The 15,374-nt window shown below is 60.3% G+C and overlaps 1 protein-coding gene across 8 annotated transcripts in view; it reads right to left on the bottom strand.

The window, feature by feature from the left end:
- NTRK3 (neurotrophic receptor tyrosine kinase 3) overlaps positions 1-15,374 on the bottom strand; it is a 269,188-nt gene that overhangs the window by 204,970 nt on the left and 48,844 nt on the right. For all 8 annotated transcript variants that reach the window (XR_016218621.1, XM_070053298.2, XM_070053296.2 and 5 more), the window contains exons 3-4: positions 15,121-15,195; positions 14,660-14,731 (exon numbers count right to left, since the gene is read on the bottom strand). Coding sequence is in view for 7 of the 8 variants with exons in the window: in XM_070053298.2 (XP_069909399.1) it covers positions 14,660-14,731; positions 15,121-15,195 (147 nt within the window). In the remaining variant the exon portion in view is untranslated. The remainder of the gene's footprint in view (positions 1-14,659; positions 14,732-15,120; positions 15,196-15,374) is intronic.

Below are 15,374 nucleotides of genomic sequence, written 5' to 3'. Positions count from 1 at the left end.
CTGCACAGCCCAGGTAAAACTGCTGGACATGGGTCAGCTCTCACTGATGGCCGTGATGGGATCCTGCACAGCCCAGGTAAAACTGCTGGACGTGGGTCAGCTCTCACTGATGGCCGTGACCTGGGATCCTGCACAGCCCGGGTAAAACTGTTGGACGTGAGGTCAGCTCTCACTGATGGCCGTGGTGGGATCCTGCACAGGCCAGGTAAAACTGCTGGACGTGAGGTCAGCTCTCGCTGATGGCCGTGATGGGATCCTGCACAGCCCAGGTAAAACTGCTGGACATGGGTCAGCTCTCACTGATGGCCGTGATGGGATCCTGCACAGCCCAGGTAAAACTGCTGGACACGAAGTCAGCTCTCACTGATGGCCGTGACCTGGGATCCTGCACAGCCTGGGTAAAACTGCTGGACACGAAGTCAGCTCTCACTGATGGCCGTGACCTGGGATCCTGCACAGGCCGGGTAAAACTGCTGGACACGAAGTCAGCTCTCACTGATGGCCGTGATGGGATCCTGCACAGCCCAGGTAAAACTGCTGGACATGAGGTCAGCTCTCACTGATGGCCGTGACCTGGGATCCTGCATAGCCCAGGTAAAACTGCTGGACATGAGGTCAGCTCTCACTGATGGCCGTGACCTGGGATCCTGTGCAGGCCGGGTAAAACTGCTGCCTGTAGCCCATCTGGCCGGTTCCCTTTCCCTCCCAAAAGGTCCCAGTGGGACAACAGACAAATGACACCATCATTCCAGCTCCTGAGTCCCCACCGTGTGCCCCTCCCTGTCTTGGGCACTGCTTTGCAACCCTGACTCAACAGGTAAGAAATGCTTCACACAAACAGAGCAGCCATGTGCACATGCCATCCCGCCACGCACCTGAAATACGGCCTGCACAGCCGGGACACTCACACCTCACCCACACTGGGACACACTCACCACACCCACAACAGGACACACAACCTCACCCACGCTGGGACACACACACAGGACACACAACCTCACCCACGCTGGGACACACACACCTCACCCACGACAGGACACGCTCACCTCACCCACGACGGGACACTCACCTCACCCACAATGGGACACACACACACCTCAGCCACACAGGACACACAACCTCACCCACGCTGGGACACGCACACCTCACCCATGCTGGGACACGCTCACCTCACCCACGGCCTGTACACACTGGGACATGCTCACCTCACCCACACTGGGACACAGTGATCTCACCCATAGCCTGAACACACTGGGACACGCTCACCTCACCCATGGCCTGTACACACCGGGACACGCTCACCTCACCCACACTGGGGCATGCTGACCTCACCCACGGCCTGTACACGCTGGACACACTGACCTCACCCACCCTTGGCCTGTACATGCTGGGACACACTGGGACACGCACACCTCACCCACTCTGGGACACGCTGACCTCACCCACGACGGGACACACACCTCACCCACACTGGGACACACACACCTCACCCACACTGGGACACACTCACCTCACCCACACTGGGACACTCACCTCACCCACGGCCTGTACACGCTGGGACATGCTCACCTCACCCATGGCCTGTACATGCTGGGACACACTGGGACACGCTGACCTCACCCATGGCCTGTACACGCTGGAACACACTGAGCACTGGGAGTACCCAGAGACCAACACCACCCTGCCGTGCACACACTGTTTCCTGTGGAAACGTGTCTGGTCTGAGCACCACTGGATCTTCCCCCATGGTCTTGATTCAGTGCTGGCCCTCTGCGACAGTGGCCTCAGCCCCACGCCCACAACGTGGCAGCTGGCCCAGAGCAGGGACCCTGGCCCAAGAGGACCCCTAGGGCTGATGACCCAGGAGACCCGGCTCCACCCTGTCTCCCCCCTCATCCACCATCTCACCTGTCTTCCCCAGGACACCCCCCCACCCAGGTGAACCCCAGATGCCAGAGTCCAGGATCTGAGTGCTCTCCTTCCCTGCACAGCCCACGTGCCCACCAATTCCCCCGGTCACTCCTCTTCCCCGGACGCCTGACTGCCAGGAGCAGCCGGCCCTCTCCTCCCCGCCCACTACACTCCCGGCCCCACCTCTGCGTCCCCTCCAGGCCAGCTGAACACATCCCTTTGCTCCTTTCAATCACATTTCTCTGCTCCCTCTGCCGTGGGTCTCACGACTCGGGGCTTTAATTTATTCACCCAACCATGACATCAGCCACAGCCTTCTGTATTCTGTGCCACACTCCGTCCATGGTTCGGCCTCTGCCACCCAACTCGAACACGTTTGGGAAGGGCGGCACCTGCTGCTGCTCCCCGTGGCCGCTCTCCTGCGGAGGCCCAGCCCTATGCAGGGCACCCTGCACAAGGCAGAGCCAAGACGGAACTCTGCTGGGACACAGAACGCTCAGAACCCGGGCGTGGCTCCAGGGAGCCTGGAGGGGCTGTCCCGGCTTCCCCGGCTGAGGGCCCTCCGTCTGCAGGGTGCTACAGGGCCTGCTGCTGCTCCGCGGTTGCTGGCACAAACGTTCACGCCTGCTCACCACTGCCGCGAGACAGAAGCAGGCAGGTAAACCTCACAGCGCGGTGTGCCTCTGGCCAGTCTCACACTGGACCTGATGCTCTCGCTAGCAACATCTATGCTGACCTCCACCTGATCCACACCTTGGACCCCGGACGTACGAGCTAACAGTGAACTAACGCACAAAGTCCGTGCCTGCTCTGGGACTTCTCCATACTGACTGACAATGACCATGTGAGTGAACTAAAGAAAACTGGGCCAGAAAAATGATTTTCTGAGAGGCTGAGGTAGCGAGGAACGGTTACTGAGTGCCTGCTAGGACTGATGGTGGCGTGCTGCAGACACCAGCCCTGGGACCTGCCCAGGACGCCCATGCCCCATGTTGTCGAGAGGAGTTCTTGTCTGACGAAGAACCCACAGCCTGGAGGTCGAGGAGATGCTCAGTCAGGGGCTGAGGGCCGGCGCTGTGGTGCAGTGGGCTAAGCCTCTGCCTGCAGCGCCAGCATGCCATTTGGGCTCCGGTTCAAGTCCCAGCTGCTCCTCTTCCAATCTAGCTCTCTGATTATGACTGGGGAAGCAGAGGAGGAGGATGGCCCAGATGCTTGGGCCCCTGCACCCATGTCAGAGACCTGGAAGAAGTTCCAGGATCCTGGCTTCAAAATGGCCCAGCTCCAGTCATCGTGGCCTTTTGGGGAGTGAACCAGAGGATGGAAGACCTCTCTCTTTCAAGTAAATAAATAAATTTTTTTAAAAAAAGGTCAGGAGCTGAATGGAAAATCAAATAATCAAATCAGGGCTGAGCCCATCATATCCAACTCCAAACTCTAGGTCCTTAACACACCATGGTAGTGAGCACATGTATGTGTGTGGTATGCACATATGTGCATTGTAGTGTGGTATGAACACGTGTGGTATGTACTAGTGTATTGTGTGTTGTATGCCTTGACCCATTCTGTATCTGGTGTGTACTTGTGTGTTGTATTGCATGCATGTGCTGTGTACATATTAATTGTGTTGTGGATAGAACATGTACACACATATGGTGTGCACATGGTATGCACATGATTGTTGTGAGTCAACTATACATATGTATTGTGTATAAGTTTTGTGTGGTATGAATTGTGTTTGTTGCATGTGGAAGCATGTGTGTGGTGTGGGCACACGTGTGTGGCATGTATGTGTGTTGTGCCATGTACACATGTGTGTTTAGTATGTTATAGTATTGGCATGCATACCTTGTTGTGTTGTATATGCTGTGCACATGGACACACATGTAAGCCAACACTCTTCTCCAGGAACAGAACAGCTGGGTCACGGCCAACTCAAGCCACGGGCATTGCCCACAGCAGCTCTGCTGCACTTCTCACGGCCGCCCCTCTGCCCACTTCCCTGTGGAAGCCTGTGAGAAACCCACTCCACGAATCAGAACAAGCCTGGCCCCGGCTCTGCCCCAGCAGAGACAGCTCCACTGCAGCCCACTTCCCTTCAAATCCCACATCCCGGACCCTTCACACGGGCAGGGCTACCAAAGTCACAACGCAGGGCCCCCAGGCACCCTCCCTGTCCTCGGCCTGGGCCCCCGAGCACCCTCCCTGTCCTCGGCCTGGGCCCCTGGAGCACCCTCCCTGCCCTTGGCCTGGGCCCCCAAGCAGCCTCCCTGTCCTAGGCCTGGGCCCAGAGCAGCTTCCCCTGGCCACACCCAGGAGTTTGCCGCCCCTGCCACCATGTGCACAGGGGCCTCGAGTGTGCCACGCAACCAGCAGCAGGGCGGTGAGGCAGAGGAGTCTTGGAACCTCTCTGGGGAGCTGCTCCTGGTGCCACACCTAGAGAGGGGAGTGTGCTGAGAGCCGGGTGGGCAAACCAGGGGCGGGGCCACACCAGTCTCCATGCCAGCATGGAACGATGTCGGTGGTCATTTGTTGGAGGGTGTGGGGTGGGTGGCCTCGTGGGGTGAACCAGCCTGAGACACCGAGGGACCCGGATCTCAACCGCTTCAGCTGTGTGGCTGTGGGCAGGAGACACAACCTCTCTGAGCCCTGCAGAGCCCGTGCGTGTACAACAGGAAGCGTGCCCAGCAGAGCTCAGCACCCCAAGTGTCCCCTCGTCCTTGCGCTGTCAGCTTTGGGCCCCGCTTGCTGTGAGTCACACACAGCATGCGGGAGCCTCCTCTCTTCTACAACATCTGCACGCTCCCCTCAAGGACAAGTGCACAACCCCCCTTCCCGAGCCCTCCCCCAGCACCCCCAGAACACAAGCACCGCGCCGCCTGTGCCATCAGCATCAACCAGCAGACGTTAGCACTGCAGCAACCCAGACTCCCTTCATCTCCCCTACGAGGCCGACACCCCAACGCCACCCGGCCCCAGTCTCGCCCACCGAGGCCGCACAGCCCTCGTACGGCACGAGCACCTGCACTCAACAAGGCCCGTCACCCCGTCACCCCGTCACCCCGTCACTCCCGGCACCTGATGACGCTTGGACCTAAGAGCAACCGTCCCTGCCGTGCAGAAACTCCAAGGAAGAGCGAGGTGGCCCTGACCTGTGCACGACTCAGGGCGGCCATGGGCCCTGAGGCCCCGAGCCCAGCAAGCGACCTCCTGGGCACGTGTGGTGGCTCAGGAAGGAGCAGCCCAGGGAGGCAGAAACGTCACGGAGCCTGGGGCTGGGCCCTGGGCTCTGGGCACGCTCTCCACTACTTCAGCCCTGTGGGTAGACTGTTGAGTGACGCGGCACCTCCGAGGCGCAGCAGAAGGCACGCTGTCCACATGGGTGGTGAGGACTCATCGCTCATCCGTCCCAAGTGGAAGGCTCCCTGGGGGACCTCAGAACAGCTGTGCCACCTGTCCCCCACAGGGCCCCAGCCAAGGCACAGGAGCTCAGGACACGCCACAGGTACCCGGCAGGTTCTACCCAGAGCAATCCAAGTGTGAGTCAAGAGAGAACTCCCTGAACCGCTGGCAAGTGCTCTGCAGAAGGGAGGACCCGGCCATGGGCGTGGGCCTCACAGCACCAGCTCTCCAAGCCTGGGGGAGGGGGCGGCATCACCGAGGAAGAACCAGCACAGGGACCGGAAGCCTCAGCCAAGGCCTCACAGCCTCGGTCAGCCCGGCCGTCTGCCTCACCCGCACACCGTCCCCCAGCACGGCACTGGCTCACACTCAGCAGTTAACCGGGACAGGGAGGGGGCGGCCCTGATGCCTGAGCACAGCCCCTGGCCTGGGAAATCCCTAAGGAACGGGTTAGGAATGGCACGAGGAACGGGGAACAGTCCTGCCCAGGCTGCAGTCTGCACAGACACAGCCAGCAAAGTCTTCTTGAGGTTTGCCCGGCAATCTTGGGGCCCAGTGAAGGGAGGCCAAGGAGCAGACGGGAGCTGGGGCGGTCAGCCTGGCAGCCTCATTATCACTGCTGGGAACAGCGGCCTCATGGCCGGCTGGCGATCTGTCCACACATCAAACCAGGGGCACAGGCTCTGCCCTCCCCCCGAGGCCCCTGAGCTGCTCGTGGAGGGCAGGTGCCTGCCCCCAGGCACAGCTGGACTCCCAGATGTGGGAACAGACAGGGGGCTGAAGCACCCTTTCTCTTTGCACTGCCCGGGGACACACAGCGTGCAGTCTCCCTGCTGGAACCCCCTCACCAGCCCCACCAAGCCTCTAGGCCACCCGCTGTCTGCAGAAGCCCAGGTGGCTGCGGGACAGCTGCAGGTGCAGGTGCGCCCTTGCTGAGCGCCTGAGGCATGCACACGCGTGGCAGGTGCTGCAGGCCCCCCACCCCCCCAGCTCCCCCAGAGCTCCAGGACCACAGACACAAGTCCTCAGCCCAGGAGAAGTGAGAGGTTGGCAAAGCCGAGTCTGGACCCGCAGCCCAGCCCTGCCGGAGCGCACGGCAAAGCTGAGTCCGGACCCGCAGCCCAGCGGAGTGCACGCTCTTCATCTGTTCCTCACTCGTTCACTCAGCCTGAACTCTGAGGACCCAAGACCCAGTCTTGTTACGACACAGGAGCCTGTACACCCTCCCACAGGTGTGTGTCAGCCTGACCTGCAGCCACGGCTGAGGTCGGCCAGGGACAGCGCGTGGATTAGCCCCTCTGGGAGAACCAGGACAATCCTGATGGCCAGCCCACCTGCAAGACCACCCAGGAAGGGTGGACGCCCCCGGGGACCACTGCAAGCCCCAGGGCAAAGGGTCAACCCAGGAATAAAAGAGACTTTTCGGCTCCATCAGGGAGAAACGAGGGGACGAGACGGGGGACTGCTGCCCAGGAGGGGAGGAGGAGGGGCAGAAATTAATGAGGGCTTCAAAATAGCCACAAGGACGGCACAGGCTCTAAATCCATCCTTCACGAGGAGCACGGGAGAGGGTGGACAGACCGGAAGCCATGAGGCCTTTGGGGGCGGGGCGGAAGGAGAAATGAAATCCCGAGGCCAGGGAGCGAGCAAGGGGCTCAGGACGGAGCAGGCGCCTGAGCTGCCACGGGGCCCGGAGCTGCTGGGGTCCTAAGCAGGCTCCGTCCCGGGAATGTTGGAGCCGAGATGCCCGGCTGAGCTTGGGGTTTCTGTCGGAGAGAACTGCGAGGTGGCGCAGTGAGGTCGGCGCAGCCAGGCGGGCGCCCGGGGTGGGTGAGAAGCAAAGAGCGAGATGAGCAGGGGGGCGTGAGCAACCCTAGGACCTCAGGGAGCCTGCAGGCAAGACGCAGGAGCAAGCAAGGGGAGCAAGGCCCAGCAAGGCCATGGCCTGGCAGATCAGGGTGGGCCGTGAGGGGACAGGACTTGGCTGTCGTCCTGCAACCGTGCAGGCTGAGAAACACCCATGGGGATCCAGAGCCTAAGTCTGGCTCAAAAACCACGAGGACCAACGACAGCAAGAAGGCACCAGCACACACACAGGGGCCCGGCAGCGTCAGAGCTGGAGGCCACATCACAGCAGAGCCCGGGAGTTCAGCTGACCTGGTCTACGGCCCCCATCCACTCCCACGCCCCAGTTCTTGACGGGTCTGTCCTGCCTGGCGCCAAGCAAGCTGGGCTTGTGGAGAAGGGGTGGCCAGAGGCTGCTGTCGCATGCCCACATCACAGCCCAACTTCACCTCCACGGAACCAGCAGGGCTCCACCCTATCAGGACACCCTGTGACCACCCGCGAGTGGCACCCCGAGTGACAACCAGAGGCTCAGGGCCACTTCCAGCCACAGACAGGACCCCTTTGTGGCCTCCATGGGCTTCCCCAACACCCTATTTTAAGAGGGGTTTCTCCAGAGTGCACTGCACCCCCAGGTGACAACAGCACAGGCTAACCCAAGCTGGCCACGGCCAGCAGCCAGAACAGGAGTTCGGCACCACCGTGGAGCTGTGGGGGCCTCACGGTGACTAGGGTCACTGACCCTCTGTGTGCCTCTATTCCCTATCTGTGAAGTGGGGACAGCACGTGTCCACCTGCTGCTGTGACCATCAGCGACAATGTGTGCAGACCAAGGCCAGGCACACAGCCAGCGTTTCACAGATGCGACAGCCTTGGAACTCGCTGAACTGGGACGCCCTGCCCCCCAGGTGCAAAGAGGCAGGCAGGGCCCAGGAAAAAACAAGCCCAGCTTTCCTTTGGCCCTGCCCCTCCATGGCCCAGCTGGGTCCAGCTCCAACCTTCCAGGAAGAATTTCCCAAAATGCTCTGAGGGCAGGACCAAGCCATTTATAAACCTGCCCTCATTCCCAATGCTCAGAAACAGAGTGAGCGGGTTTCCCAGTCAACCCAAGGTCAGGGACAGCACAGGGATGGGGCCAGGGCTGCAGGGTGTGGTCACCACACAGTGTAGCCAATGCCTCCTGAAACAGACAGCACCCCCATGCACTGCTCAGGGCCACCCTCATTCCTGCTTTGTCTTTTCTTTTTTCCTCTTAACCACACAACTAATGTTCACTTCTCGTGCACAGACCATGTGCACACAAGGTCGGCTGTGGCTGTGCGCCCATCGTCTTCCCAGCAAGTCTCAGCTAATGGAGCAGACTCTGTGGAACATTCACATCCCACTCACGACAATGGGCCCCACAGGGGCTGCAGAAGCTGCTGCTACGGAGCACAGGATAGGCACACGCATACATGCACACATATATGTCATGCATGTGTGCAGACATAGGCACACATGCATGCACAAACACACCCAACTTACACATTCGCATGTTTCTCCCACTTAAAGCGAACAATCCAGAGCTATTCAGGACATCCACAGAGCTGGGCAGCTGTTGCCACAGTCAACTCCAGAAATTTCCAGCCGGCCCACCTCACCTCAGCCCTCCTCACCTCAGCCCTCTTTACCTCAGCCCACCTCACCTCAGCTCTCCTCTCCTTAGCTCTCCTCACCTCAGCCCTCTTCATCTCAGCCCTCTTCACCTCAGCCCTCCTCACCTCAGCCCTCCTCTCCTCAGCTCTCCTCACCTCACTTCAGCCCACCTCACCTCAGCCCTCTTCACCTCAGTCCTCACCTCAGCCCTTCTCACCTCAGCCCACCTCACCTCAGCCCTCTTTACCTCAGCCCACCTCACCTCAGCTCTCCTCTCCTTAGCTCTCCTCACCTCAGCCCTCTTCATCTCAGCCCTCTTCACCTCAGCCCTCCTCACCTCAGCCCTCCTCACCTCACTTCAGCCCACCTCACCTCAGCCCTCCTCACCTCAGCCCTTCTCACCTCAGCCCTCCTCACCTCAGCCCTCTTTACCTCAGCCCTCCTCACCTTACCTCAGCTCTCCTCACCTCAGCCCTCCTCACCTCACCTCAGCCCTCCTCACCTCAGCCCACCTCACCTCAGCCCTCCTCACCTCAGTCCACCTCACCTCAGCCCTCCTCACCTCAGTCCATGTCACCTCAGTCCCAGTGGCACTGCACAGTGCACATGAAAAAACAGCTTGATATAAACATCATATGTCACATCTGGAATGGGCCACTGCACGCTTCTCTCCTAGACATCCTAGGAAAGAATCCCTAATTCAAGGGAAGACTACACACCCTAAACATCTGTGAGAAATGGTGCATGCAGGCACGTGTGAGCACATGTGTGTACACATACATATGTGTGCACATATGTATGCATGTGTGTATGTGAACAAGTGTTTGAGCATGTGTGTAAATATCATGTGTATTGTGTGTGCATGTGCATATGCAATGTTTTGTATGTACCTGTGTATATGTGTGCATGTATGTATGTGTGTATATGTACATGAGTTTATGTGTGCATTCGTGTGTGTATATATTTCATGTGTGCATGTATGTGTGCATGTACATGTGTGTGCGTGTATGTATGTCCTTGTGTGGATATGTGTATATGGGTGTGTATATGTTTATGTGCTTATGTGGGTATGCATGTGTACATATATGTGTGCATGTATGTGTGCATGTGTGTGTGCACACACATGTGTGTATGTGCATGTGGGTGTGTGTCAGGGTACAAAGTCCAGAGCTTTAATCATTTTAACAAATATTCTTCAAAAACAAGAAGCCACTCAGCTATGTCCGAGCCCTGCACTCCCTAGACAGGCAGGGAGCTTCAAGGACAAAGCTCTGTGGCACAGCTCTTTGGGGGACGCCCGTGGTCCCCGGTGCACACCTCTGCCTGCCAATCTAGCTGCAGACGTGGGGGCAGCAGTCACCTGAAGGGCTCCGGCCCACAGCCAAGGCACCGGCGCCCCACATTCCAGGTCCTGGGTTTGATACCCATCTCTGCCCAGCTTCCAGCCTCCTGCCCATGTGTGCCCTGGGCAGCAGCAGGTACCTGAGTGGTAGACTCAGATTGAGTTCCATGCTCCTGACTTCGGGCTGGCACACCTCTGGCTATTGTGAGAGGCAATGAACCAGCGGATGGGAGCACTTGCTCGCTCGTTCTCTCTCTCTCTCTCTCTCTGAAAAGGAGAGCAATGCCAGTGTGATCACTAGCGTCCCCTGGCTCTTCCACAGCCAGCACTCCCCGCAGTGCCCCACAGGGGTGAACTCATCCAGCCTCATGGAGGACCTTGCTATCCCACTCTCCAAGTGGGAGACTGAGGCCGATCTGCTAAGAGGCTGCCCAGGACATGCGGAGGCAGAGGACAGAGCCTGTCCTGTGACAGGCACCCTGCTTGGGGCGTGGATCAGACAACCACACCAGGGCCTGCCCAGGCGTGAGGGCCCCGTGCAGGCAGAGCTGCGTGAGAGGGGGTCACTGCATCGTCCACATGCCTGCGTCACAGCTCAGCAGGGGCGACTGGGACCTGAGCCTGCATGACTCAGATTCAGACGACCTCACCAGACCACAGCTGCGTCCTTTCTTCTGAAAAGAGCAGCGGCGGTCTCTGCTGCACACAGAAGCCAGGGGCTCCAGCAGCTGGGCCCAAGGAAGAGCAGGATCACACCTGCGTCACAGAAAAGCCCCAGCCGCTGGCCCTGGCCCGTCGCCTACATCAGGGAGCCTGGTCAGAACTCACCTGCCCCAAGACAGTCACCCCTTAGCCACAACAGCAAAGTCAGACTGGAGTCACTCGGGTTCTCTCCACCCAGCAGCCACGGATCCTAGCTGCCACCGCCTCGTGTGAGACAGGCACTGCTGCCGGAGCTGGGACGTGGCGGTGACTGGCACCAAGCTGCTCCACACTGGGCTGCCTCCCAGGGGGACAGGGGGCCGAGGCTCGGAACCAACTCCACGGTGATGACGTGGCAGAAACCAACACACACGATGCTGTCCAGGGCAGTGAGCCTTCCTCCCTCCTCCCTGACGCCCTCTGTGAAGGGCAGGGTGCCTCGGGAAGACCCGACAGGGAGGCAGACCCTCTGTGGCCTGGCTCCTAGGCAGCTGGGCGGCTGCCTGTCGACCCCCACCCCAGGCACACCCTGCAGGTGCACGGAAGCACCATGGCCGACAGTGTCCACATCACCGCACCGCGAGGACCCGGTCTGCATTCGAGAGAAGCCAGCGGCGGAGCAGGGTGCAGAGGCCTTGGCAACGTGTGCACGCTCCGTGCTACAGGAGGAGGGGAATGAAGAAAGCACGAACGCATCGACCGCCAGGCTCAGGTGCTGTCAGCAGCCAGCAGCGTCTGCAGAGGTCCACGAAGCTGCTCCAGGGAAGGAGGGCCGAAGGAGACAGAGGAGTTCACCAGCTGGTTCATCCGCACTCAAGGGCAAAGGCCCCCGGAGGACACGGGTGTGCCTGCCATCGGAGATGGCTCCAAGGCACAGAAATCCAGCTTTTCCAGAAAAATAAGTGGTCGGAGAGCCATCAAGGCTCCTACCCCTACCCCGGTCCCACCACCACCAGTAACAGCAACAGCCACTGCCATCAGCAGCCGTCGTCCAGGGGCTCAGACGCCTGTGGCACCAGACCGAGGCAGCCCTGCCACGCCAGCCGTCTCCTGTCCAGCACGCTTGGCCCGGCACCGACACCATCATTACACCCACTTGCAGGCTAGAAGGCAGCTACTCCATCTGCCAACTCAGAAACCCTGTCCTTAGGATCTGATATCCACAATGCTTAAAACCAGGACAGGACTAAGAGTTGGGTGCACTCAGGCGCCATGGTTATGTCGCCACCGGCTGGAGCGCTGGCTCCTCTGGTTCTGACCCCAGCTCCCTGCTCACATGCACCCTGGGGGGCAACAGGTGATGGCCCAAGTACTTGGTTCCCTGCAACCCACCTGGTGACCAGGGTGGAGTTCCTGGGTCCTGGCTGTTGCAGCATTTGCTGGAGTGAACCAACAAGTGGAAAATATCTCTCTTTGTTTCTCTCTTTCCACCTTTCTCTGTTTCTCTGCCTGGCAAATACTTTTTTAAAAAAGACTATTCCGGTCTCTTGAGAAGGAGCTCCCTTGACACCAATGTCTCATTTCTCACTTTCAGTGAAAAGTGGAGCACACTGGGGCAGGCAAGAGCAGGGGCTCAGCACCAAGGAACCTTGTGTGGGCTGAGGCCTGCTCCAGCCGCAGGGGGGCTGGGCACACGCTGGCCTGGGCAACCTGGCTTGGGGAGGGGGAAGCAGTTGAGACAGCCAGAGAAACTGGAACAACTCAACTAGGCCCGGGGCAGCGACGTCACTTCCTGCTTCTTATTGCACAAGGAGAGATATTTCTCCACCAGCACCCGGAAGAGAAAGGAGCCACCGCGGCAGTCGGTACTGGCGCCGGCAATCACCTTGCAATTGCTTGGCTGGGCCGCAGATGTGTGCACACGTAGAGCACAGAAGCAGGAGAGGCTGTGGGAGGGCCCAGGAACCGGCCATGTTCCAGGAGAGCCATGGCCTGTGGCTGCAGGAAGTTCATTTTCACGCATGGGAAACATTAATAATCAAGGGCCGTGGACTGCGCCTCGTCCTCCCGACTCCTCCCGTGAGCCCCCTGTGCCTCTCAGAGCCCTGACCATGGTGACTTCCTGACACCAGACTGGATGGGACCCACACTAAGGGCACATGGATGGTGCAGACCTCCCGGGGAAAGAGCTGGCCAAAGTGTCCCAGGGCAGCCAGGGCCAGAGGTCACCGTCAGGGTTGAAGTATCAGCAGTGTTCCTCCCCCCTCCTTCCAACTAAGCCACTGTCCCCAGCATCTTGGGAACCCCAGAGCATCCCTAGACCACCCTGAAGAGACCATGAGCCACAGCCCTCTCCCAGGGACTTGAGGGCAAGCCCCCATCTCCCATAGCAACAGCATCCCTACCCAGAGGACTCCAAGGCCACAACTCTGCCCAGGGGGCTGAAAAGCTGTGCGCTGAGCTGCCGGCCGCTAGAGCTGGTAGTGTCCTTGGGAAGGCAGCAGGTGCGGCTGCCGGGGGGCCCTCCACACCACAGCGGCAGCAGGAGCTGCTTCCTGGCCATGCCCCTGCAGGGGACACGTGGACCAGGCTCCTCCACCCCCACCCCCTGCCCTGCCACGGGCCCAGGCTTTGCAACCCTTGTGCAAGGTGCCGAAAAGGAGAGACTTCTGAAGTGGCAAAAGTCTTTTCCCTCAGGGTGTTTGACAATGAAACCCAAATCCCCAGTAAAATAAACACCTGGAACATCTGGTCCCAGCTATGCCTGCAGCTGTGCGGAGCACACACCAAGGAGACCTTCACCACGGAGGCCGAAGCAGGCTGGGGCAGAGCTGACCCCAGTGGCTGGAAGGAGGCCTCAGGCCCGAGCACCAGCCTCTGAACGGCCATTTCCAAGGGGGCGGAAAACTCGGCACAGAGCACGGGCGGCCACGGCGGACCCACCAGCGCCCATCAAGCACCCGCGAAGCACCTGGGAGACCACGCAGAAGGCAGGCCAGGCCCTCCCAGGACTGAAACAGCCCCCGCTCCTGCCTGGATGCCACGCCTTCCCCACCGCCCTGCCCTGCGACCCCAGCTTCCCACAGCTGCCTGTGGAAGCCCTGCCTCTTCCTGCGCGCCTTCCAGCCAGCCTGGCCGCCCTGCCTTCCCAAGTGCTGTCGGCACGGCCTGCGAGTGGCCGAGGGAAAGACCAGCTGCACGCCGGAAATGCAGTGGTGCCTGCGGTCTCTGCTCCTTAGGAGCCTGTCCAGTGGACGCCCTCACTGGAGGGCCCTGAGGTGCAGCGGGCCGGGTTCTCCCTGGCGGCCTCCAGCCCACCTCTCCCGGGAAATGGCTGTCCCGTCGAGCCCAGGGTCCATAGCCCAGAACCAGGCTTGGAAAAGAAGCATCAACTCCCATGAAGTGACCCCGAGGACATGACCTGGGGGACATGACCAGACAGGAGCCCCGATTTTCCTCCTGACCATCAAGTCCCAAAGCCCTGCTCTGAGTCTGCTCCAGACAAGGCTGAGTGACCCTAGACTGTTGTTGCCCCCTCTCTGGGCTTTCTCTGAACCCAAATCTGAAGACACAGTGCTCAGCCAGCCTGCTGCCTGCTTCCTCCAAGCCACCCGCTCGCTGCACTGTACCAACGACCTCGGGGAGGGGGCTGCTCACGTCACATCCCATCATTGATTCCCATGAAGAGGGATGCCATCACGAGGAGGGGCACCCTTGGAGTTGGGGGCCCCCAGCCCCCAACTTCCCGTCCTGACGACCAAGGCCCAAATCCCCACTCTGAAAAAAACTGAAGTTCCAGGAAGTTAGGCACCTGGGGTCTGTGCCCCAGGGCACCAGGCCCCGCCCAGGGCTCCCGCCCACACTGCCCCCGCCAGCCCCGCTCACATGTAGCGCAGGTGAGGGTTCTTGGCGAAGGCTCTGGGCTGGATGCTCCGCAGGCCCGAGTTCCGGATGGTCCTGGACAGGGAGGAGAGAGGCTCAGGGGGCGGCAGAGAACCAAGCATCAGGGAGGCCAGGGGCCTCAGGCACACCCCACGGAGACCTGGCCCAGGGCCGATGGTTGCCCTGCCCCAACCTGGGGGAGGCCAGGGGCTCCGCTCGTCCAGCACTCCGACAGGGTCCTCACAGCCACCAGCACCGAGATCCGCAGAGGAGGCGGCTGGGAAAGGGCCCCGGTGTGAGCCCCAGATGCACATCTGAACCACGAGGGCTGACCACAGCCGCTGCCTGGTGTCTCCAGGAGAGGGAGAAGCAGGGGAGGGAGATGCCTGGCACGCGTAAGGGGGCGGCGCCAACCCCACCACTGGCCCCCAGGGTAACAGCACTCCCCCGCGCCTGGCACTCACAGCTTCTGCAGTCCAGTGTAGAGCTCCATGTCCACGGCATTGAGCGTGTGCAGGCTGGGCCAGTTCTCGATGTGTCTGCAGGGAAGACAGGCAGGACAGTCAGCTTTGAAGTCGGAGACCTCAGGGTGGACCAGGGTCAGTCAAACGCAAGTCTGGCCTCTGGCCAAGTCACCAAACCTCTGAGCCTCTTTGTGGTGGGGCTCCCGCCATAGGCCTGCGGGTCCTTGTGGGTAAGCTGCCTGGTGGGGTCACCA

Source organism: Oryctolagus cuniculus, chromosome 12 (genome assembly GCF_051225735.1).
Source record: "Oryctolagus cuniculus isolate XC-2025 breed Fujian yellow rabbit chromosome 12, ASM5122573v1, whole genome shotgun sequence".
NCBI classification, from domain to species: Eukaryota; Metazoa; Chordata; class Mammalia; order Lagomorpha; family Leporidae; genus Oryctolagus; species Oryctolagus cuniculus.
Note: the sequence above shows the minus strand (reverse complement) of the source record. Positions and strands in the feature narration are given on the sequence as shown.